Below are 24,730 nucleotides of genomic sequence, written 5' to 3' on the forward strand. Positions count from 1 at the left end.
AGCCTTGATGTGTTCAGTTCTGGTCACCGCATCATAAGAACGATGTGGAAGCTTTGGAAAGGGTGCAGAGGAGATTTACTAGGATGTTGCCTGGTATGGCCGGAAGGTCTTACGAGGGACGGCTGAGGGGCTTGAGGCTGTTTTCATTCGGGAGATGAAGGTTGAGAGGCAACTTAATTGAAACGTATAAAATAATCAGAGGGTTAGATAGGGTGGATAGGGAGAGCTCTTTTCCTAGGATGGCGACGGCGAGCACGAGGGGGCACAGCTAAACATTGAGGGGTGAAAGATATAGGACAGATGTCAGAGGTAGTTTCTTTACTCAGAGAGTAGTAAGGGAATGGAACGCTTTGCCTGCAACGGTAGTAGATTCGCCAACTTTAGGTACATTGAAGTCGTCATTGGACAAGCATCTGGACGTACATGGAATAGTGTAGGTTAGATGGGCTTGAGTTCGGTATGACAGGTCGGCACAACATCGAGGGCCGAAGGGCCTGTACTGTGCTGTAATGTTCTATGTTCTATGACCGTCACTCTCACCTCGCCTCTGGAGTTCAGCTCTTTTGTCCATGTGTGAACCAAGGCTGTGATGTGGTCAGGAGCTGAGCGGGCCTGCTGGCAGTGCCGCATGGGGAACGTTAGCTCCGGACTAAAGGACACATTCTGAAGAGGGATCCTCCAAATGTACTTTGTTCCCTCACATTTATTTCCCTTTCGCTGCCCACAGGTAAAGTCTGAACCGATAGACCTGGTGTCACAAACCTGAATGAAATTTCCCATGATCTGAAATGTAAAGTTTAAAGAGCGGTTCGGGTTTGTCCGAATGAATGAAACACGGAAGGAATTAATTGTTCAATAAGCCGCGTGTTCAGAGCTTGTTTAGAGATTGCAATCAACTCGACAGAAAGAATCGATTTACTGGGAACTGCAGTAAAACCCCGTGGGGCAGGAAGCGGCTAAACTGCGATTGGCTCCTCACCAATTGCTGTCTATAAAGCGGGCTGGTGCTCAGGGCCCTGCACAGCTTCAGGGAGCGCGATGGGACATTGTTTGTTGTGTTGGCTGGGCCTGTGGGCCGCTCTGCCCCTCCTGGCCTCTGCTGTGCGTGACCCGGAGCCGGCCTGGAGGCTGCCGTGTGGCCCGCCCGCTATCAGCAGCACTGACTGTATCAAGCGGGGCTGCTTCTTTGAGTCACCGAGCCTCAGTGGGCAGCCGTGTTTCTACAACCTGAGAGAGAGCCCGGGTAAGCAGCACCCACCTCCCGGATCCCGCAGCGAGCAAATGAGCCCGACACTGAAGCGATCAGCCGGGACATTGTTCCTGATTCCTTGTGCAATGGTGAAGGACTGTTTGTGGGGAGGAAGACAAACTCACCTGTGCCTGAGAAAGTAACCCAGCAATGTGACACTGCCTCTTTCTAGTAGAGTAGCGGATGGTCCTGAGTGAAGTGGTTGGTTTAGTGATGGACAATGTCATGTCGAAGGATCACTGAAACGTTAACTGAATCTTATGAAACAGATGGTGCCTGACTTGCTGAGCCTTTCCAGCAACTTTGTTGTCCTGACTTACGGCATCTGTAGTTATCTTTTTTATTTTGGCCAAGTTGGATTGTTCCTCCTGTCGCTAATGCAGGTGTTTGCGCGGCGAGCAAGTGAGCCCGACAGTGAAGCCATCAGCGGGGACTTTGTTCCTGATTCCTTGTGCAACGTTGAAGGACTCTTTGTGGGGATTCAGTCGGAGGGAGGCACTCTCCTGTGCTTGAGAAAATAAAACAGCGACGTGACTGTGTGTGTGTCTCTCTGGTAGAGTCGGGGATGGTCCCGAGTGAAGTGACTGGTTGGTTTGATGTTGGGATAATGGTGTGACGTCGTGTCACTGGATCCGCAACGTTAACTCTGCTTCTGTTTTAAACAGTTACTGCTTGACCTGAGCTCTTCTGGCAGCTTAGTTTCTGTTCTTGATTTTCAGTTATTTTGTCTTTTAAATTTTGGCCAGATTGGATTGGTCCTCCAGTCGAAGCAGGTGTTTGACAACAGAAGCTTAGTCTGGGGTTTGGACAGAAGTTGACTTGATAGAATTTGGGAAAGATTCACAAAACCCAGTAAATCTTGCTGTTCGTCACTTTGATGGAACCCCTTTAGTGGGTTATTTTAGGTAACTCTGTTTCTCTCTTTTGTGGCACATTAGGAGTCATGCTGTTTGGGAGATGTCCTGAGTCCTTTGCTGAAGAATCACGTAATATCCATGTGGAGCCCAATAGATCGATCTTCAGGATGGAAGCTGGTTTTTGGGTCAGATATATCACATGGTCTGTAGCTTGCCTCCCTGCACCAAAGGAGGTGGGGATGGATTACAGTGAACTGTCCTCTGATTGAGGAGCTCTGAGGGAAGTCCTGGCAGCTCTGGGTCTGTTTATCCAATTTTTTTGACAGCAAATAAAATCTCTAGCTATTTGTAGATGCTTTGGTTTCCATGTCAGGGACTTCCTATGGTTGGCTGGCAGTCAAATAAAAACTTCTATCATCAGCCAGAAAACAGTTTGCTTCAAACTTGCCTTGTGTTGGGGAATCCAATTGGAAGTGTTTGTCTTGCTGTAGTTGACATGTTCTCACCTTGTACACTGGCTTGTTCCTTACTCCCTTAAACTGTGTTCTGGCAACACTCCTGTATCTTTGAGTGTTTGTGACGAAATGTTGCATCAATGAAACACATGTGCTGTGGATCAGAGAATGTAAGGATGGTATCTGACTGTCCAGCAGTGAGAGCTCCACATTAGTGTGGTTCAAGTCTAACAGGCCAGCAGTGTGATGGTTGGGAAGGTGCAAATAGCATTGATATGAAGTGAGGTCCTCGGTCAAGGAATGGGGAGGGCTGAAATAAACTAGCTAGTGTAGCTCTGAAGTAGGTGCAGACCAAAGATGGCAACACTTTGCCACAGAAGGTGGCATGCCATTTGAAATAATAGTTGGCCAAGTCAACTTGATCTCTCCTTTCATCAAGGCATCAAATGGGGTATTGCTGGCTGTGGGGATTTTTCTGAAGTAACACTCGGGTGGTGTTTCTGGTCTAATCTTCAATAGAAACTGCTGTAATTCTCTAATCAAAAATAGAGATGTGATTAGGTGTACAACATTGAGACTTCTCCCACTCCAGATAAGGATGGTTTGGTTGGGGGGGGGGGGGGAGGAGAAACAGCCTTCCTCAAGTTGTAGAAATAACTAACTTTTTTCACCATTGAAATGTTACTGATCAGGGATGTCTGGGCAGAATAACCAATCTTTGGAATGAATGGTCCTTCAAAGAAATGTAATTGCCAGCCTGATTTTGTGCTAGGCAGTGAGGCTGACAATGTAATTGTTCCATGTGTAGTTTGGCTGAATGGCCTCTGAAGGACTGGTGACTGATGCCCCACTGAACAGTTGAAGTTGGCTTGTCAAACTGGTATTTCAGTTTTGCTTTGAATTTTAGTTGTGATGGCACTGTCCGAGGATGGAAAACCAAACCTAGAATACAAAGGCAGGAAAAAGTGTGAATCTTGCAGTTATTCTACACTTTGCTGTGGGCCTGGTGATCAGGCACAAATCCCCTTTGCCATGTTGCTCTTGGGCACCACTTTGCCTCCCCTGACCCTTGCCACAGTCCTCCCTCTGCCTCACCAATGCAGACACCACCAGCCTGAACTAGCCACTTCCATGAATCTGCTTCAGGCCCAGCTCTCCAAGGCAGCTGCTGTCAGATCCTGTTCCTACCCAAATCCCCCTCCACTACCACCTCCATGAGTCTCTACTGGATGTAGATGCTGCCAGGAACCCCAACTCACCAGCTGGATTGGTTGTTTTTGGGTGAAGTTGAATGTTGGACATCGATGTTTCTCCCTGCCCTCCCTTTCAATGTTCTCCCTGTTGCAGCCAGCAACACTGGAGTGGCGTGCTGTTGCACTGAAACACTGTCTCATATTTTCCTGTAACTGTTTGTTTGGCTGTACTCCTCACAGGGAGTAGCTCGTGAAGACCCTTTCAGCCAACAATGATTCTTCGAGCTGACTGTGTTTTTGTCCATGTTTTTATCAAGCCCCATTCTGAGCATCTCTTCTCCAGTATTTGTGACAATGACACTAGGCAGGATTCTGCATTTAGTCTGGTCCCTGTTTTCATCCAACTTCAAACACATCCCACTTTGGCCTAAAAACTAGATGAAGGTTTGCTCATCGCACAGTTCACAGTACACCACCCGGATCGATCAGTTACATGACTGAGGACTTGGTTTCAGTTCATGTATAATAGCTTTTCTAGCTGGAACTTTCTTCTCTTTGGAATGAATAGATCGAGAAAGAAGCGAAGCTGTTGCTCACGGCACCGTCCTCACTACAGACCTGACACAGTTGGGCTCAGCAGGTCTGTAGCTGGGTCATGAAGATTTCCCTCCATGTGCACAAATCCCAGTTTTTGGATGCAGAGACAAGTCAGGCCAGTGACCCTATTTTTCCACCACACTGGTGATCCTCAATAAGATTGCCGTTTTCTTTCCTTGCCCCTCGATGAGCATTTCTCCCATAAGCTGCCTGTGGTTTGGCGCAATGATGGACAGGCCGACGTTGCTCAGTCAGTTCCAGACACTGGTACTGCATGTGGATTTTGTGGCTGTGGAGCTGACATTGTCAACACAGCATGGTGTGAGACAATCTGCCTTGAAGGCTTTTTCTCCATTAGAACTTGAACAATTCAGACCAGATTCCCAGTAGCATAACTGTTAATTTTTGGGTCTTTGAATCTTGATCCTTCTGTCAATGACTGGAGGCCACAACCGCGAATGTGAAACTGAACCTTTTTCTCTTTGCAGTGTGTACAGCAGATGGCCAGTTCATTGTAGCAATCAGCAGGAACCTGACCCGTCCTGCCCTCAACCTGTCATCTCTGTACGTGAAAGATGGGCAAGAAGCTGAGTGCAGGCCTAAGCTCATCACAGAGGAACTTGTAGCCTTCCGCTTCCCAATTACCTCTTGTGGCTTGACCCAGCGGGTGAGTATTGGGGGGGTCTGGCATTAGTCCCCTTTGAATGGGCCAGCTCACTATTAATCAGTGCCCTCCATTGCAGGAGGAGACTGGCAGCTTTGTGTATGAAACAGACATCTTGGGGAAGAGGATGGTTCAGATGGGGCCACAGGGCTCAATAACCAGGGACAGCCTCTTCAGGTGAGAGGGCAGTGGGCTTTCTTGGTGTGTACAGGGAAGAGTTACTGACTGAAATGCCACCACCTCTTTGTGTCTCTCGACAGCCTGCACATCCAGTGCAAGTACAAGGGGGAGCATGAGGCTGGCTTACAAATCAATGTCTCAGTTTACACACTCGCTCCACCAGCTGCTTCTGAAGATGGGATCCTGAGGCTGGAACTGCGAATAGCAAAAGGTAGTGCTGCCCTGGTAATAGAGCTCTAGGAATGTATTCCTTCAGGGAGTGACTGGCTTGTTCTCCTTGTTTCTGTTAGATGGCAACTACAGGCTGTGGTACAAGGACAGTGACTACCCCATTGAGAGGATCCTTCGGGAGTCGGTGTTTGTTGAGGTTCGTGTGAAGGATCGCACTGACCCAATGATTGTGCTGAGATTGCGTGACTGCTGGGCAACCCCTGTGCCAGCCCCTGACCATGAGGTGCAGTGGAGTCTCCTGGTGGATGGGTAAGGACTCTGAATGGAAAAGCCTGGCCTTGAAATGTGTGGATTTAAGGGTATTGTTCCAGAACAATATCAGTGAGATTTGTGGGCCTGGGCCAGAGCTGCAGTAAGTGTCAGCACTTTGAAACAAATGGCACAGAGGGCCCATTCTCTTGGTTGGTTTGTGACTCACTACAATACATTAATAAACAGCTGCCCATCTTAATCACACCTGTTGTCAAACCCTGTTCCCACTTCAAACCATTCTCTCGAGCAGCATTTCTTCAACATTGGCTCTGAAATCTCCTCATTCTGAAGATTAAATCAATCCACACTGCAAGGCCCCACTCCTTAAACCGTCTCTACCTGACGGTGAGATGACCTGTCATTCATTGCAGCAACATTGCTCCCCAAATGCTAGTTCCTCAATCGTGTTGACTACAATGAAGGACTGTCAGCTTTCAGCACAGTCTCAGGGTGAACAGACCAATCGGTTTTACTTGCCTCTGCCATCAGTTTGTGCAATATACTGGGACTTCAGAACAGTCTAAAAGCAGACGCATTGGACCTCACGTTTAGGCTTGGAGAACAATTATTACCTGGCACCATTGACCTGACTTTTGCCTGGCCTTCCTCTTCCTTAGCCATGTTAACTTCCTTAAGGTATCCTGCCTACCCCCCACCCCATAGACTTTCAAAATTTGGTTTCAGTGATTGTTTCAAACACTTGAGCCAATATTTTTTGAATGAATTATTTCTTGGATGGTCTTAAACTAATGAGTAACTGACCACCTCCTGTTCCAGGTGCCCCTATGAGGGCGATGACTACCTGACTGCCCTCCACCCAGTAGATGCCTCTTCTGGCCTGCAGTTCCCAGCCCATCACAAGCAGTTTGAAGTGAAGACCTTTGTTTTCTTGGATGGAGTGTCTGAGCAGCCCCTCTCTGGACAGGTAACCAAATGCTCAGAATTAGGCTGCATTCATGAAATCTTCTTGCTGACTCTGTACTACACCCCTGGGTACAAGCTACAAAATGCTCACCTCGAGTATAAATTCCTTCCTAGGTTTACCTGCACTGCAGTGCTGAGGTTTGCTCTCCCTCTGGTCGGGATGACTGTACAACCAGATGTGGTCCAAGTGAGTTCCTTGATGCTTTCTGCTGAGCTGAGATCCACCCCCTCTGTCTCTGATCTTCAATGTCCCCTACATCCAGTTAGCAAAGATACAGCATCCTGATTGTAGTCCCAACATGGATTCTAACAATCTGTCATGTCCCTCTTCCCACAAATAGGATCTCGCAGGAGTGCTCCCCTCCATGAGGGGACCTTGGTAAGTTCTCCTGGTCCTGTTGTATTCCTGTTGCAGGAGAACAGCCAGTCTAAGCAGCTGAATGAGAATGGTAAGTGATGCTTCTTCTCTGGTTCATGGAGCACCTTTCCAATGTCTCAACACCTTCCGTCTCCCAACAGGTGCTGCTGGATCTCCTGTTGTGATTGGAGTAGCCATTGGGTTTCTGGTGTTGCTGTTGGTGGTGATGGCTGCAGTGTACAGAATGAAGAAGCCAGCCCTGGATGCCCAGTGTCACAAGATTGAACTGTAGCACGCAAATACCAATAAACCAGACAGAAACCTGCCCCTGGTGTGTTTGAAACTCAACATCCCAGCATCCTCCAGAAGTGTGGTGCATTGTGAATCGTCAACTTGAGGGACAGTAATTAATCATAAGACCAAATGGTGAGCGGCTTGGAGTTACTGAACTGCGGAGTTCCCAGCCCTGACCTGATGTTGAAACAAACTGTTCTGTGGTTGGCGAGTGGTGACATCCTAGAATCTTAGTTACTTTTAGGAACACTGTGAGCCTGTCAGAGGGCTATTACCCACTCAAGCACTTCTGTACTTTCCCTGTGGTCTCCAACCTGACAGTGAGCTTTGAATACTTCCCCTCTGGCCCCTTGACTACAAACTGTAAATGGGTAAGACCCACACTTGAGGCTTTTCTCCAGCCACTATTCTTCTGTCAATACCACATTCTGTTACACTGCAGGGTGAGGCTGGCTGTCTTTTGGTAGTCCTAGACCAGAACATATTCCCTCTCTTTGGTATCGCTGGGATGTCAGCAATCTACACTAGCTAAATGCTCAACATCAACTGGCACCTTTTCCATTTCATAACCATAGACTTGACCCACATACCTCCACACCAGATGTAACAGTAATGAGTCTGCAGCTTGCATTTGTTGGTTAATAGTGTTTGACCAGTTGTACTAATCGATCTGAATTCCTCCAATGGGGATGTTTCTGAACTCTATTCACCATTTTTCCCTACACTTAGTTTCTGTTCTACCCTGGCTATCCAGAAGTAGTGGTCACTCCCTGAAGGTTGTGGGATTCGACAGCTACGACCAAATGAGGTGAAGATAGCACCAGTGTGCTGAGCCTAGAGAATCCTCTTTCTCAGCAGTTGAGAGTAAAGCATTGATAACATTAGCTGAGATGGCCCACATTGAGGCTATTGGGCAAAGGATGAGAGTGAGCACAGGATACTGAGCTGAATGACCAGCCATGATCACTGACCCTGCTCTCCCATCCAATGCTGAATGGCCCACTGTTTATTATTTCTCCTCAGGCTAATGCCTGTCCTGTCTTTCTCACACTGCAGACTCGTGCAGTGGCTTCACAGGCCACATGCAGCAGTAACTTCCTGGCAAAGGATTCATTTCTCCTCACAGGAACGTCCAAGTGAGAACCAGGAGCAACCTGAACATCCTGATGTGCGATCTGTGTTGCATCTCTGGTGTGTCGGGAGTCCTGTGCTCCTCGGGTGGTTCATGTCCCATTGCACCCGTTTGTAGTGGCTTCTCTTGAACTTTAGTCCTGCAATTACAGAACTCTATCACTGGGTAAACAGTCAGAGATGACAGTGAAATGTGTTTTTTTTTTTTTGTGGATCTCATTATGGCATGTGTGCCAGGAACTGCATCATGTGCTTTTTGGCTCTTCTCAATAGTCACTCCTGAGTAGACCAGGCTGGGCTAGTGAGGGACTCCTTCCTTTTCTTCTTTGCCTTCCCCTGCCACCCCACCAAAGAAATTGGCAAGGTAGGTATATGATTATAGCTTTAAATAACAAATGCTTCAAGTATTTTCACTGCAAGCCTTTTTTTTTTCTGTCCTCCATCATGTAACGCTGTCAGTGCAAGGTCCCACGAGAAGACGCAAGCTGAAATGAGATTAGTAGTGGACCTTGCTATAACCTCTTCCTTCAAAGCAATAAAATAAATTTGGTCATCTTAACAACTGTGTGAAGCTAGCTCGCTCGCTCACTCACTACTTCCCAGATTGCTGTGCATGCTCGGAAAGTAAATTCCCAATTCGCAGGTTGGAGGGTTACATGATGTAAATGGAGTTGAGGCTAAGATAAGCTCAGCCCTGGTTGTACTGATCTGCCAAGTCAGCTCCACTCTGAATGACCTGCCCCTTGCTCCAACGTTGAGCAGCTGGATCAGCCACCCTGCTATCACCTTGAAAGAAGAGCCCAGAAATATTGCAATGCGTGGAGGGGACAGGGCAAGGCCTTAGTCTAGCTTCCCTGCTTCAAAATTGAAAATCAGTTTAATGTATAATTCCAGAAACTACATCAGTATCACATAAACTGACAAGAAGCTACATGTGATCTAAGCCATTTGTTACCTCAGTTCCGAGATGAGGTGAATGTGTACGCCAAGGCTTTTCTGTTCCATGACATTACTGACCATTCTCCCATTCACTGCACGCTTGTGCCTTGATTTACTTTCCTTGTCCCTTTCCGTAGAAATGTCTGGGTGTGTACAGTAGGACTGAGCTCAAGCTGTTATGTTCTATGATCTAATTGTGTGTTGAATTCCAGATTCCCTCCACAGCCCTGATATGCTGTTTCTCCCTTTTGTTACTCCAGAATTTCTTTCCCTCCATTTTATAATCTGTTGACGAACACCATTTCCACCCTTCCCTGAAGAGAGTGCCACAGACTCTCCTCTTTGCAAGAGTGAAAACATTATTTTTTCCCTCGCCTCCCATGTTAACCCAAAAGTGCCATATTTTAATACTGTCCCCTCATTCTAGTGCTTTCCCCCGCCACGAGGTGCAACGTCCTTTCAGTGTCTGGTCTGCCTGGTCCCCTCGGGATCTTCGTGTCTCAATACAATCGCCTCTCATTTTCCTAAACTCTTATGAAGACATGTTTAGCCTGTCCAACCGTCACGCATCAAATAATCCCCTCGGTCCAAGAATCCTTGGAGTGAACATTCACTGTACTACACTTGTATCATTTATTAAACCGAGAAAATTACAGCCCAGGAACAGGCCCTTCGACCCTCCAAGCCTGCGCCGATCGAGATCCTCTGTCTAACCTTTCATCTATTTTGTAAGGGTCTGTGTCCATTTGCTTCCCCCCGCCCATCCATGTACCTGTCCAGTTCTATTTTAAAAGACACTAACGTGGCTGCATCTACCGCCTCCGCGGGCAAAGCGTTCCAGGCACCCACGACCCTCCACGTAAAGAAATTTCCTCCTCTTACGTTGAACTCATGACCCCTAGTAATTGAGTCGCCCACTCTGGCAGGGGAAGGAAGCTTCTTAATATCCACCCTGTCTATACTCCTCATGATTTTGTAGACCTCAATCAGGTTCCCCCCTCAATCTCTGTCTTTCTAATGAAAATAATCCGAATGTAATCAACCTCTCTTCACAGCTAGCACCGTCCAAACCAGGCAACATCCTGGTGAACCTCCTCTGCACCCTCTTCCAACTCTCAAGTGTCCACATCCTTTTAGTAATGTGGCAACCAGAACTGTATGCAGTACTCTAAATGTGGCCGAACGCAAGTCCTATACAACTGCAACATGACCTGCCCACTCTAGTACTCAATACCCTGCCCAATGAAAGAAAGCATGCCATATGCCTTCTTGACCACTCTATTGACCTGCGTTGTCACCTTCAAGGAACAATGGACCTGAACACCCAGATCTCTCTGTTCATCAATTTTCCCTAGGACTTTTCCATTTGCTGTATAGTTCGTCCTTGAATTAGATCTTCCAAAATGCATCACCTCGCGTTTGCCCAGATTGAACTCCATCTGCCATATATATACCCAACTCTCCAGTCTGTCTATATTCTGCTGTAATTTCTGACAGTCCCTTTCACTATCAGCTACTCCACCAATCTTAGTGTCATCTGCAAACTTGCTGATCAGACCACCTGCACCTTCCTTCTAATCATTTACATATATCACAAACAACAGTGGTCCCAGCACAGATCCCTGGTCACTAGTCACAGGTCTCCAAGTTGGAAAAACTCCCTTCCACTATTACTCTGTCTCTTCTTGCCGAGGTAGTTTTTTATCCATCTAGCTAGCACACTCTGGACCCCATGTGACTTCACTTTCTCCATCAGCCTGCCGTGGGGAACCGTCTCAAATGCCTTACTGAAGTCCATGTATATGACATCTACAGCCTTTCCCTCACCAATCAACTCTGACACATCCTCAAAGAATTCCATTAAGTTGGTAAGACGTGACCTTCCCTGCACAAAACCTGTTGCCTATCACTGATAAGCCCATTTGGAAGAAAATGGGCTTAGATCCTATGCTTCAGTATCTTCTCCAGTGGCTTCCCAACCACTGACATCAGGCTCACCGGCCTATAATTACCTGGGCTATCCTTGCTACCCTTCTTAAACAAGGGGACGACATTAGCAAGTCTCCAGTCCTTCAGGACCTCACCCGTGTCGAAGGATGCTGCAAAGATATCTGTTAAGGCCACAGCTCTTTCCCCTCTGTCTTCCCTCAATAACCTGGGATAGACCCCATCTGGACCAGGGGACTTGTCCACCTTAATGTCTTTGAGGATACCCAACACTTCCTCCTTATTTCTCATTTGGGGCGGCACGGTGGCTCAATAGTTAGCCCTGCAGCCTCACAGCACCAGGGACCCAGGTTGAATTCCAACCTCGGGCAACTGTCTGTGTGGAATTTGCACATTCTCCCCGTTTCTGCGTGGGTTTCGTCCGGGTGCTCCGGTTTCCTCCCACAATCCAAAGATGTGCAGGCTGGGTGGATCGGCCATGCTAAATTGCCCGTAGTGTTCAGGGGTGTGTGTGAGTTATAGGGGGATGGGTTTGGGTGGGATGTTCCAAAGGGCGGTGTGGATTGTTGGGCCAAAGGGCCTGTTTCCATGCTGTAGGGAATCTAATCTAATCCAATCTTATGTCAACTCGACCTAGAGTAAGCAAACATCTATCCCTAACCTCAACATCTGTCATGTCCGTCTCCTTGCTGAATACCGATGCAAAGTACTCGTTGAGAATGGCACCCATTTTCTCTGACTCAGTGCATAACATGCCTTTAAGTGGGCTAATCCTTTCTCTAGGCTTTGGGATTTTCCTTAACCATGTTTGCCAGCAGTATCTCATGTCCTCTCTCAGCCCTCTTAATGCCTCGTTTCAGATTCGCCCTACATTCCCCAGATTCTTCCAAAGCTTCGTCTGTCTGTCGCCTGGGCCTCGTGTATGCTTCCTTTTACCTCTTGGCTAGCCTCTCAATTTCACCTGTCATCCATGGTTCCCTAATCTTGCCTTTTCTATTCTTCATTTTCACAGGAACATGTCTCTCCTGCACGCTAATCAACCTCTCTTTACAAGCCTCCCACATATCAAATGTGGCTTTACCTTCAAACACTTTCTCCCAATCTACATTGCCCAGATCCTGCCGAATCTTAGTATAGTTGGCCTTCCCCTAGTTTAGAACTCTTCCTTTAGCACTGCATCCATCCTTGTCCATACGTATTGTAAAACGTACGGAATTGTGGTCACTGTTTCCCAAGTAATCCCCAACTGTAATTTCAACCACCTGGTCGGGTTCATCCCCACCTTCCCCAGAACTCGTTCCAATGTCCCAAAAATCTGAACCCCTCCCTCCTGCACCATCTCTCAAGCCACGCATTCATCCTGGCTTTTCGTTCATTTCTGCGCTGGCTAGCACGTGGCACCGGTAGCAATCCTGAGATCACTACCTTTGAGGTCCTACTTTTTATCCTGGCTCCTAACTCCCTAAATTCTGCTTGTAGCACCTCATCGCGTTTTCTACTAATATCATTGGTGCCTATATGCACCAGGACAACTGGCTGTTCACCCTCCCACTTCAGAATGTTCTGCAGCTGATCGGAGACATCCTTGACCGGTGCACCTGGGAGGCAACATACCATTCAGGAGTCTCGCTTTCGACCGCAGAACTGCCTCTCTACTCCAATTACAATTGAATCCCAAATGACTACAACCCTTCCACTCTTTTTCTCGCCCTTCTGTACAGCAGAGCCAGCCATGGTGCCATGAACCTGGCTCCTGCTGCCATCCCCTGGTGAGCCATCTCCCCCAGCAGTATCCAAAATGGAATGCCTGTTGTTTGAGGAAGATGACTGCAGGGTCACCTGCACTGCCTTCCTGCTCTTCCCCTGCCTTTTGGTCACCCATTCCCTTTCTCCCTCAGCAATCCTAAATCAAGGTGAGGGGGGGTGGTGGCGGTGGATGGTTTAGGGGAGAAGTGTGAGGAAGACTTTCCACACACAGGGTGATGGATGCCTGGAAAGCACTGTCAGTGGAGGTGGTGGAAGTGGGCACATTAGCAACAGGTAAGATCTTTCTTCACAGACAGTTGAATGGGAGGCGAACACAGGGTCAGAAACAGTGCCTATGCAATAAGGAGAGAGTCGAAATAAGGAGTCGGAAATGGCACAGGCTTGGTGGGTCAAAGGGCCTGGTCTTGTGATGTATTGTACGAGTTGCCTAAAACTGCTCACAGTATTCTGGATGCAGCCTCTCCAATGGCCTGTACAACCACTTTTAGTATTCCATTGCCCTTCCAATAAACAATAACATTCCACTTTCCTTCCGATGTAGTTACTGGGACCGGGCCCAGACCCACAGAAATGACACAGCACAGAAGGGGCCATCTCGTCTATACTGACCCAAAGGCATCCAGTTGCTCTCTCTAATCCCATCTCCCTGCACATGGTCCGCAGCCAACGAAGGAAAGTATTCCACGTGCCATCTTTACAACCCTATCTAGCAGTAATGCTACCTTCAGGGACGTGCACTTGCAAGTGAAGATCTTTCACTTCATCAACCCCTCTCGGTATATTTTGGTTTGTTGTATGTTCCCCTTTTACTGTTCAACCTCACTCATTGTGTTATCTCACTCTTACCTGTTTCATGACATTTTGTAATGAACGTACAAGGACACACAGCTCCCTTTGAATCTTGAATTCTTTTTCCACTTAAACAATACCTTGCTTTTTCATTCTTTCTGCCAAAGAGAACCAGTTCACACTCTCCAACATTCTCCCACCCTCCTCCAAATCTCTCAGTGTACAGTGACCATGGGGATGTCTGTCTGTGTGTGCTGGGTCCTCTCATTCCAAAGGATGGCAACATTTGCTTATGGACGAACAGTCTCGAACGCACGTGAAAGGCCTTTGTTCAGCAGAGCAAGGTGTGAATACCTCACTGCTTTTGGTATTCAGAAATGTGCCCAATAGCCTCACGAAATAGGGGGCAGTACAGAGATTGCACGTTCTCTGGGATTGTCCTGGATTCACCACAAATTGCGAATCAGTCTCTAGAATACTGCCACGTATAAAAATTATTATGAAAGAGATGAAAGGTTGATTGGCACAGAGTCATAGAGTCTGACAGCATAGGGACGGTCCCTTCTCTCCAAACCTGTACATCCTGACCCTAACGTCCATCCTCTCGAACCACATTTCCCTGCACTTGGCCTATATCCTTGTAATCCTTTTTTCTTCACATATTTGTCCAAATGCTTTTTAAATGTTCTTAATGGACCCACCTGATCTACTTCTGCTGCCAGCTCGTTCGATATGCATAACACCCTCTGCTTTTTAAAAAAAAAGTTGTCCCTCTATTCTTGCCATGTTACCTCAAGCTGATGCCCTCTCGGCCTCCATTCCCCAGCCTTGAGAGAGAAAGGCTGAGTGCATTCACCCTACCCATGCCTCTCATGATCTGATACACCTCGCTAAGATTCCCCGCTCTGTCTGCTACATGCTAAAGAAAAAAGTCCTAGCCTGTCCAACCTCTCGCGACAACTTCATCCCTTGAGTCCTGGCAACACCCTTGTCCATTTCGTCTGCACACTTTCCAGTTTCATAACACCAATCCTCCAGCAAGGTGGCCAAAACTGATCACAATACTCCAAGTGTATCCTCACCAACATCCTGTACAACTAGAACATAACTTCCCACCTTCTATACACAGTGTACTAACTGATGAAGGCCAGTGTGCCAAATGCCGTCTTCACTGCCCTGTCTATATGTGACTCAACTTCCAGTGAACTGTCAACCTGAACTTCAAGCACCTCTGTTCCAATATACTCCTTAAGGCCCTACCATTCACCATGAAACACCTACCTCGATTTGACTTTCCAAAATGCAACTCCTCACGCTTGCGAATATTAAACTCATTTTGCCTTTCTTTGCCCACTACCCCAGCTGATTCAGATCCTGCTGCAATTTCTGATAACCTTCCTCACTGTCCACGATCAAACCTATTTTAGTGTCATTCGCGACTCACTAATCATGCCTAGTACATTCTAATCTAAATCATTGCTATATATAACAAACAGCAAAGGGCCCAGCACTGATCCCTGAAGCTCACCAATAGACACAGGCCTCCAGTCTGATAAGCATCCGTTCCATGATTATCCTCTGCTTCCTACCATAGAGCCAATTGTGTATCCAATGTGCCAGCTCTCCCTGATTCCATGCGATTTAGCCTTACAGAGCTGTCTTCCATGTGGATCCTTAACAAAGGCCTTACTGAAATCTGAATACACTACGCCTACTGCCCTGTCCTCATCGACCTTCCTTGTCGCTTCATCATAGAACTCAAACAAATTTGCGAGGCATGATCTCGCATGTACAAAGCCATTCTGCCACACAGAAAGCCATGCTGATCAAACCCTGTCTTTCCAGATACATGTGTAACATATCCCTCAGAACCTTCTCAAAAAAGTATCGAACACAGATGTGAAGCTTACTGGTCTGTAATTTCCAGCTTATTATTCACAGCCCTTCTTGAATAAGGGGACCTTATTTGCTACCTTCTGGAACCTCACCTATGGCGAACGATGATGCAAAAATATCAGCCAGGGCTCCCACAATTTCTTCTGCAGCATCTTGCACAGTTCTTGGATATATCGGGTCAGGACCAGGAGATGTATCCACCCTCACACATTCTGTTACAACCAACACCACCTCCACTGTGACGTGGAATGTCCCCAAGGTATTGCCACTAACTACTCCAAGTCTTCATCTCTTTCTCCACGGTAAACACAGAGGTGAAATATTCATCGGGTATCTCACCCATCTCCTGCAGTTCCACACAGACCTGCCCCCCTTGGTCCTTGAGGAGTCATATACTCTCTCTAGTTATTCTTTTCCCTCTAATATACTTAAAGAATCTCTTTGGATTCACCTGAATCTTCTCATCCAAAGTGATCTCCTACCCACGCCCCTTTCACCCTCCTGACTTACTTCTTCAGAAAGCTCCTGTATACCTCCAGGGATTCCCTTGATCCCAGCTGCCTGAACCTGAGCCATGCCACCTTCTTTATTCTGGTCAAAGCCTCAATATCTCTTGTTATCCCGGGTTCGCTGCTGCTGCCAACCTTGCCCTTCACCGTCACAGGAACATATTGACCTTGACTGTAGCTTGCACACATTTGAAGGCCTCCCAATTGCCAAAGGTTCCTTTGCCTGCAAACAAACTCCTTCAATCAACCCCTGGAAGCACTGTCCCAATTTAGAACCTGAACATACGGACCAGTTTTGGCCTCACCAGTATCTCATACAGCTGTTCTCAAGAGTTTCACTGTTATATCCCGAGGTTTGCATTCTATTCCTCTGCCAATAAAGCACAGCACTCCACGGGTCCTCTTTACAACCTTACCTCCCTGCACTGCTCCCTTTCGGGTCCTGTGCACTCGCACGCCAAGAACACCCCCTTCATCTACCCAGCTCGGTATATTTCTGTTTTGTTGGATATTCCTGTTTACTGTTCGACCTACCTAAATGCATTAGTTCACACGTCTCACACTTACTGCACACTAGCATCTTGTGATGAATGTATCTTGTTTACTTTGTTTTCAGCAGGAAGACCCATTTTCTCTGTATCCCGCCTTAATTCAGTCCCATGTTACAGCTCTATTTCTCTTTCATCACAATTAGTAACTGCTGATGTCCCGCAGTGAGCCTCCACACCATTTGTTCCCCTCGCTCCTCTCCCCATCACTCCCTCCCTGCCAAATACATAAAAACAGTTTTCCAACACCGACCCGTTCTGTAGAAATCAGGCCAGATTCCAAACTGTGTCTCTCTCCACAGATATTCCCACCGGTAACAGGAAGAACAAGAGTGCATTGATTTAAAATGATGTGGAAGGGGTGAAGTGAGAAAAGGTTTTGACACACAGCAGGTAGTCAGGGTAGGGCATGCACGGCCTGGAAATGTGGTGGAGCCCAGGTTCAACTGAGGCATTCAGGAGGGACACTGTGGGAGGTTATTTGGATAATACTGTGTGGGGAGAGTTGGAAAAGGCAGCACAGGGAACAGAACCGCTGATGGGCCGAATGGCCTCCTCTGCACCGGCATAATTCTCCGATTCTCTTCCCTACTTGCATATCCAAGCAGAACCGATTCTGAAACAAACTAAAATCTTGCTCTGACTGGAACCCAGGGTCCCTTGTCAAAATGGAACTGAAGCAGGAATCTCGCACTAATCCTTAATTAGGATCAGTGACAGCTAAAGCTTCTTAAACACGAGAAAGCCGTGGGCCGGGAGCTAATTGCTGGCTATAAAGCGGGCTGGTGCTCAGGGCTCGACACAGGTTCAGGGAGCGCGATGGGATATTGGTTGTTGTGTTGGCTGGGCCTGTGGGCCGCTCTGCCCCTCCTGGCCTCTGCTGTGCGTGACCCGCTCTGCCCCTCCTGGCCTCTGCTGTGCGTGACCCGGAGCCGGCCTGGAGGCTGCCGTGTGGCGCGCCCGCTATTAGCAGCACTGACTGTATCAAGCGGGGCTGCTTCTTTGAGTCACCGAGCCTCAGTGGGCAGCCGTGTTTCTACAACCTGAGAGAGAGCCCGGGTAAGCAGCACCCACCTCCCGGATCCCGCAGCGAGCAAATGAGCCCGACACTGAAGCGGTCAGCAAGGACTTCGTTCCTGTTTCCTTGTACAATGGTGAAGGAGTCAGTGGGCGGGAGGCACTCGCCTGTGCCTGAGACACACACCGAGCAATGTGACACTGCTCTCAAGTAGAATTGGAGATTCTTCCCGAGTCAAGTGGCTGGTTTGTTTGATGGTGGATCATGTATTTTTTTTGCCAAATTGAGTTGTTTCTTTGCATTGGATGTAGATTTTGGAAATCTTCATGAAATTCCACAGCATACTGTAATGTTCAGGTGTTTGTCACTCTCTACAGCTGTTAGTGGGTTATTTCAGCTTTGTTTGTGGGAAGGTAGAAACTGCCAATTTGAAATCTACTGTTTGTTTTTGGACAGTGTTCCTGAGTTCTTATACAGCAGAATCAAATAATGCCCATGTGGAGCCTAATGGATTGATCTCCAGTAAACAAGTTGGTGTTTAGGGCAGTTACACGAGTTGGTCTGTGTAGTGTCTCTCCTCTTAATGCAGAGATGAATTAGAGCAAACCCTGTCATACTGAACCCTCCCCAGATTAGAGAGGGTCAGAGGGAAGTCCTGGCAGTGATGGGCCAGTTTATTGACAGTCACTTGAGCAAATCAAACCTCCAGTTATTTGGAGATGTTTGGGTCAATTCCATGACAAGGAAACCACTTTTTGACAGTCAGTTAAAACCCATGTAGAGTTAATTAGCTTCCTTAAATTTTTCCTGTGGCCCTTTTCCCACCTTTTTCTTCCCTGCACTAACCCCCCACCCCCCAAACAAAGTAGGGGAAATTGCGAGTTGGCAATGTTGGTTTGTGGTTGAGATAGTCGAGCCTTGTGCATTTGGCATGTTCCTGACACACTTCTGTCCAAACTCTGCAGCTTTGAGTGTTTGTGTGACTAAACATTGTGCGAAGGAAACCAGAACATGCTGCCTGCCACAGAAGGTAATAATGGTTTCTGACTTTGTGGTAGTAAGAGTTGTGTTTTGTTCTTGATTCAACTTGAACAGGCCAGTAGTGTGATGGTTGGTGAAGGTGCAAATGCCTTCCAGGATTTCTCAACTTTAATATCATGGAAGGGATGGGGAGAGACTTGATTATAATCACTAGTGTGGTTCTGAAGTAGGAACAGACCTGTGGCCATGTGGTGTTTCTGAAGGTGATGTGGCTTTTGAAATAATAGTTGAAGTAAATAAGATACACTCTTCCAAGGAGGCATCAAGTGGGGATCTTGCTGGATGTGAAGGTCCTTGAGGCTGTGGGGACTTGCTGAAACTGAGTCCCTGTTGTGGTGTCTTTGTTGCAGTGTTAAATGGGGGAATGCTGTAATTCTTTCCCCAAAAGGGATTGAGACTTGATTTAGGTGTCAGTCACTGAGAGGTCTCTGTCTGAAGCAGGCAAGGCCTGGGGACACCAGGCTTTCTTCAAGAGGCTGAAGAAATGTTTTGAACACCATTGCAGTATTAATGACCAAGGGATGGTTTGAAGGAATGGTCCTTTGATGAAGTGAACTTGCAGGACTGATTGGAGCTGGGCAGTGGGACAGATTCTGCATCTGGGCTGAATGGCCTCTGTAGTAAGGGCTACTGACTCTCTGAACAGTTGAGGTTGTCTTGTACAACTGTAACCCTTCTGCCCTACTACTGATAGTGGGAGTTGTGGCTAAACACCCTTTTTGGCCAATGTTATCTAAGACTTAGACGTCACACTTTTGTGCCCAGTTTTAATCAAGCCCCGTTCTGAGCACCACTTCTCCAGACCCTGTGACCATGACACGAGGCAGTGCTCTGCACTGAATTTTTGATCAACTTCCTAGATCACCCTGTTACTTGCTCGAAGGCTCAGTTTGAGTTCATGAATATTTAGCTTTGCCAGTTCAACAGGTGATGTTTCTTCCATGTGGTGCACTGAATTGGTCTGAGAAGTGAAGCTCTTGCTCGGTGCACAGTTCACGCCACAGATGTCACCAGGTTGAATACAAGAGGCCTGTGGCTGTATCAGCTTTCCTTGTGCTCCTTTATGGGCCAGTGATCCTGGAGATTCTCTTTTTGCGCACAATTGTGCACTTCCCAAATGCCAGTGTTTTTGGCTGACCACTCAGTCTGCTCCTAGACAAATTGTGATGATCCTCCACACAGTTCCTGCTTTCTGCCCTTACCACCTGATGATGAGCATTCCCTGTTTCCTCTTTGCCACACCACCCCCCCCCACCCCGGCTTCCTGGTACAAGTGCACCGGCCCCTGCCCCAGGGTTTGGCCCTGCGGGTAGACTGACTTTTTTCACCATCTGTTCCAGACATTGCTACTGCATGTGGCCCTTGCAGCTGACATTCCAGCACATCCTGCCCTTGGCATTTTTCAGCTTCTCCTTGCCTGAGAAGACTCCCTTATGGTCTTCCTGGTTAAACATAACACCTGACTATTTGTTTCAGTCATGTAGAAGACTGTTTCCAGCACTTACTTTGGGCAGTCACAGCCTTTGCAACTTGAAAGGCAGACAATCTGTCTCTCTGAATCATGAAACTTGAAAACAATTCTGACCAGATTCAGTAGCATAGCAGTTGTTGTTGTTTGGGTCATTGAGTCTTGATTTCTCTCTCATTACTGGAGCGACAACCATTGAGGAAACTGAAGCTTTTCTCTGTCTCTTTGCAGTGTGTACAGCAGATGGCCAGTTCATTGTAGCAATCAGCAGGAACCTGACTCGTCCTGCCCTCAACCTGTCATCTCTGTACGTGAAAGATGGACAAGAAGCTGAGTGCAGGCCTAAGCTTATCACAGAGGAACTTGCAGCCTTCCGCTTCCCAATTACCTCTTGTGGCTCGACCCAGCGGGTGAGTATTGGACGTTCTGGCTTTCTGTCCCATTTTGAATGGGCCAGCTCTCTATTAAACACTGCCCTCCATTGCAGGAGGAGACTGGAAGCTTTGTGTATGAAACAGACATCTTGGGGAAGAGGATGGTTCAGCTGGGGCAACAGGGCTCAATAACCAGGGACAGCACGTTCAGGTGAGAGGGCAGTGGGGTTTGTTGGTGTGTACAGGGAAGGGTTACTGACTGAAACCTCTCCACCTCTTTGTGTCTCAACAGCCTGCACATTCAGTGCAAGTACAAGGGGGAGCATGAGGCTGGCTTACAAATCAATGTCTCAGTTTACACGCTCCCTCCACCAGCTGCTTCTGAAGATGGGATCCTGAGGCTGGACCTGCGAATAGCAAAAGGTAGTGCTGCCCTGGTAATAGAGCACTAGGAATGTGGTCCTTCAGGGAGTGACTAGTTTGTTCTCCTTGTTTCTGTCAGATGGCAACTACAGGCTGTGGTACAAGGACAGTGACTACCCCATTGAGAGGATCCTTCGGGAGTCGGTGTTTGTTGAGGTTTGTGTGAAGGATCGCACTGACCCAATGATTGTGCTGAGACTGCGTGACTGCTGGGCAACCCCTGTGCCAGCCCCTGACCATGAGGTGCAGTGGAGTCTCCTGGTGGATGGGTAAGGACTCAATGGCAAGACTGATAGGATAAAGCAATCACAATGACTGCTGTAAATCTGCTCCTGTCAAGGCCAGTGATACTGGACAAATGTTTCTACAGACTGGGAGAGTAAAAGCAGATTCGTAATGCAATTGATTCAGTTTGTCATGAACTAACCCTCTTCCAATAGCAGCCTGCTTGCCCTTACAGAATCTGCAGTAAAAGCAACGTGGCTTTGTGCTGCTGCAATGGCCCGCATTGCCCAGTCTAAGCTTGTACAATGTACATCTCCTCGAATGCACATATGTACATGATCCAAGGACACAGCTCAACATGCTGTCTCAGACAATAAAAGCCAACGACGAGAGAAACGGAGTCGGGCAGTATCTGTAACCTCAGATCCCATGCAGATCCTTCCATGTCTAATCACCCTGTTTAGCCATGTTAGACCCTGTCCATTCCCGGAACAGGTGTCACCTATTCCCAGAGGTAAAGCAAAGAAGTCAGGTACTGCCAGTAGAAACCTTGTGTCTCCCTGCAGCTTATGATTCCTGCACTCTGGAATGACTGGTCAAATTTGCTGAATTGTTTAAATTGGGGTCGTCTGTTGCTCTAGCTTCAGTTTTTCACCTGAAAAGCACATCAGGGTATGAGGAGGTTTAGCACCACTTTGTTGGATAGCTTTTAACTTCCATTTGATGACTGATTCCAAAGAAGTTAGTGGGAGCCCTCTTCAATCTCACTTTATTCAAGCCCCTCCTCTGGGAGAGCCAACTGGGGTTAGAGCAAGGGAGCACAAGGGAAAATGTTTCCTTTTTTCCTGAAGCTCTTGCTTTATACTGCCTAATGGCCAAGATGTCATTGCAGTCCATCAATATCTGTCCTACTGCCACTGACTGAACCTTCCTGTTCCAGGTGCCCCTATGAGGGTGATGACTACCTGACTGTCCTGCACCCAGTAGATGCCTCTTCTGGCCTGCAGTTCCCAGCCCATCACAAGCGGTTTGAAGTGAAGACCTTTGTTTTCTTGGATGCAGTGTCTGAGCAGGCCCTCTCTGGACAGGTAACCAAATTCTCAGAATGAGACCAAGCAGATGAAATCCTCTTGCTGACTATCTGCACTGCAACCTGGACTCAGCTACAAGAAGCTCCCCTAAAATCTCTGCTTCTTTGCAGGTGTACTTGCATTGCAGTGCTGAGGTTTGCTCTCCCTCTGGCCCAAGTGACTGTGCACCCAGATGTGGTTCAAGTGAGTTCCTTTTTCCTTTGGAAGGCCACTGGTGTTTTAAATGGCTCTTATTGAGCAAGTAATGAGCCATGTGAATGAAGGGGAACTTGCAGGTGGCCTTTTGCCTAAAGGCATGTCCAGGTGCCACAGTAAATGAAATTGTAGCTTCCCTACAGTGTGGAAGCAGGCCATTCAGCCCCACCAGTCTACACCACTCCTCTGAACAGCATCCCTCCCTGACCCATTTCCCCCTACCCCTGCACATCATTGGACTGTGGGAGGAAACTCTGTCAAAGACAAGGAGAATGTGTGGAGTTTGCACAGTCACCAAGGCTGCAGTCAAGCCTGGGTCCCTGGTGCTGAGGCAGCAGTGCTAACTACCAAGACACTACAGTGCAGGCACATAACATGCAGAAAGTGACCTTGTGCTTGGAAAAGGAAACATGCATGAATGGGTCACCTAAGCTGGCAAGTGAATGTTGGAATTCAGTTTGTGAAATCTCTTTCGGGTCCTTCATAAAAGCACCTGTGCAATTGATGGAATGGCTTGTGGATAGAGGTCAAAGTAGCAAAGAGAATTGATGGGTAGTATTGTCACTGTGTGCTAGCAATCCAGAACTCCAGGCTCATGCTCAGGGGATCTGACTCAAACTTCACTGCAGCAAGTCATCAAATTGTGATGACTGTTTAATTGCTGTCAACACTTGGTTTTTGAAAAGAATCCTTTCCTTTCCCAGGAAGGGAGCCTTCCGTCCTGGCCTGGCTTAAGTGATACTTGTCTCCAGACCCACAGCAATGTGCTGACACTCAGTTGCACTGCTCCCCAACCCCTACTGCCAATCCACTGGGATGGGCCATAAAATCTGGTCCGAACAGAGATGCCCCATCCTGTGATCTAATCCCCTGCCTCCCCCCCCCCCCCCCCCACCCCCACCCCCCTCCCAGAGGGGTGTAATGTAGAGTGGGCACAAGTTGGAATGAAGATATTAATGAACCAAGAACCTGTCATTCCCAAAAAATCTCACTTGATGATTGTCAATGACATGTCCCACTCAATTAACACTTGTTGCTCTGATGAATGCAGCAATGTGGTTGTGTACTAGGTGTTCTCCTCCTCTTTCCCTGACTTGAATTTTCCGTCCTGGGAGTCCAGTGGCAGCCTGAGAGAAAGCAATCACTGCCCAAGTGTCACACTTTTCACTACAAAACCCCTTTAAACTTTGGTTCTGTAAATACTTGCTGACTGCATCTAATTGCAGATGTGAATGAAGTACAGATGTCTACTTGGAAACATCTGATCTTTTGAGTGACCTCTATCTCTGACCACGGAGTTAGCAGTAATGGGAACTGGAGAATCCAAGGTAACCAAGTGTGGAGCTAGATGAACCCAGCAGACCAAGCAGCATCTCAGGAGCACCAAAGCGGACGTTGAGATGCTGCTTGGCCTGCTATGTTCATCCAGTTCCACACTTGACCTAATAACTCCCTGTATTGGGTCAGAATGGTCTAATCTTGTCCTTGCTCCAACAGGGCAGCGCAGAGGTACCCATGACCATGAGGGGACAGTAGTGAGTGCACCTGGCCCAATCCTCCTGGCCAGGAATGGTTTCAGTGCCCAGAATCAACTTGGAGCAAATGGTAAGTGAAGCCCCTGCAATAGGTCACCTGTGATCTCCAGCAAAAAGAAACCTTCCTCTGATCTCCCTCCCTCTCTCTCAGACATTTCTGGGAGACCTTGGGCTCTGCATGGAGTAGCCATTGGCCTCATGGTGGTGTCTGTGTCTCTGCTGGTCGTGGTGGCTGCAGTGTCCGTGAAGAGACCAAGAGCTGCTGCTGTGTCTCCCTGTCACGATGAATTGTAAACCCTGACCAGAAATAAACCAGATGGACAAAGGTGCCATGAGTGCTGTTTGCTCACTGTTCAAAAATTAGCAAATCCTGTTTAGTGAGGGATGGGTGGAAACCGAATCTGTTCGGACAGAACCTCCATCTAATCCAGCATCAGGCAATTATTGCACAGTTTCACTCAGTTTTGAACTGCCCTCTGACCTGTATGATTGCCTGATATCTAAAGGATGTTGTCCTGGTTTCCTGTGTATAGTTCACGAAGTTGGAATGTAACCATTTGACATGCCTCCTGGCTGTGTA

At 47.6% G+C, this 24,730-nt stretch overlaps 2 protein-coding genes across 2 annotated transcripts; both read left to right on the forward strand.

Moving 5' to 3' along the window:
- Window positions 1-1,010: 1,010 nt before the first annotated feature.
- Window positions 1,011-7,252, forward strand: LOC132206084 (zona pellucida sperm-binding protein 4-like). Its single transcript, XM_059638538.1, has 7 exons — window positions 1,011-1,243; window positions 4,840-5,018; window positions 5,289-5,406; window positions 5,486-5,675; window positions 6,456-6,603; window positions 7,018-7,051; window positions 7,122-7,252. The coding sequence occupies exons 1-7, from the start codon at window positions 1,039-1,041 to the stop codon at window positions 7,250-7,252; spliced, it is 1,005 nt and encodes a 334-aa protein (XP_059494521.1). The 5' UTR covers window positions 1,011-1,038.
- Window positions 7,253-20,842: 13,590 nt separating this feature from the next.
- LOC125465671 (zona pellucida sperm-binding protein 4-like) lies at window positions 20,843-22,354 on the forward strand (the record flags this gene model as incomplete). Its single annotated transcript, XM_059638539.1, has 4 exons — window positions 20,843-20,892; window positions 20,974-21,118; window positions 21,219-21,373; window positions 22,270-22,354. Coding segments are annotated over exons 1-4 (435 nt in total), but the record flags the coding sequence as incomplete, so codon positions are not given.
- Between the last annotated feature and the right edge of the window lie 2,376 nt (window positions 22,355-24,730).

The sequence above is a fragment of the Stegostoma tigrinum genome, chromosome 30, assembly GCF_030684315.1.
Source record: "Stegostoma tigrinum isolate sSteTig4 chromosome 30, sSteTig4.hap1, whole genome shotgun sequence".
In the NCBI taxonomy this organism is placed as follows: domain Eukaryota; kingdom Metazoa; phylum Chordata; class Chondrichthyes; order Orectolobiformes; family Stegostomatidae; genus Stegostoma; species Stegostoma tigrinum.

What these genes read in the sequence shown, in the direction of transcription:
- LOC132206084 (XM_059638538.1), top strand. Translation starts at nt 1,039, where the DNA reads ATGGGACATTGTTTGTTGTGTTGGCTGGGCCTGTGGGCCGCTCTGCCC. An exon ending in CAACCTGAGAGAGAGCCCGG is followed by an intron (nt 1,244 to 4,839) that starts GTAAGCAGCACC and finishes TTCTCTTTGCAG; the next exon opens with TGTGTACAGCAGATGGCCAG. An exon ending in TAAGCAGCTGAATGAGAATG is followed by an intron (nt 7,052 to 7,121) that starts GTAAGTGATGCT and finishes GTCTCCCAACAG; the next exon opens with GTGCTGCTGGATCTCCTGTT.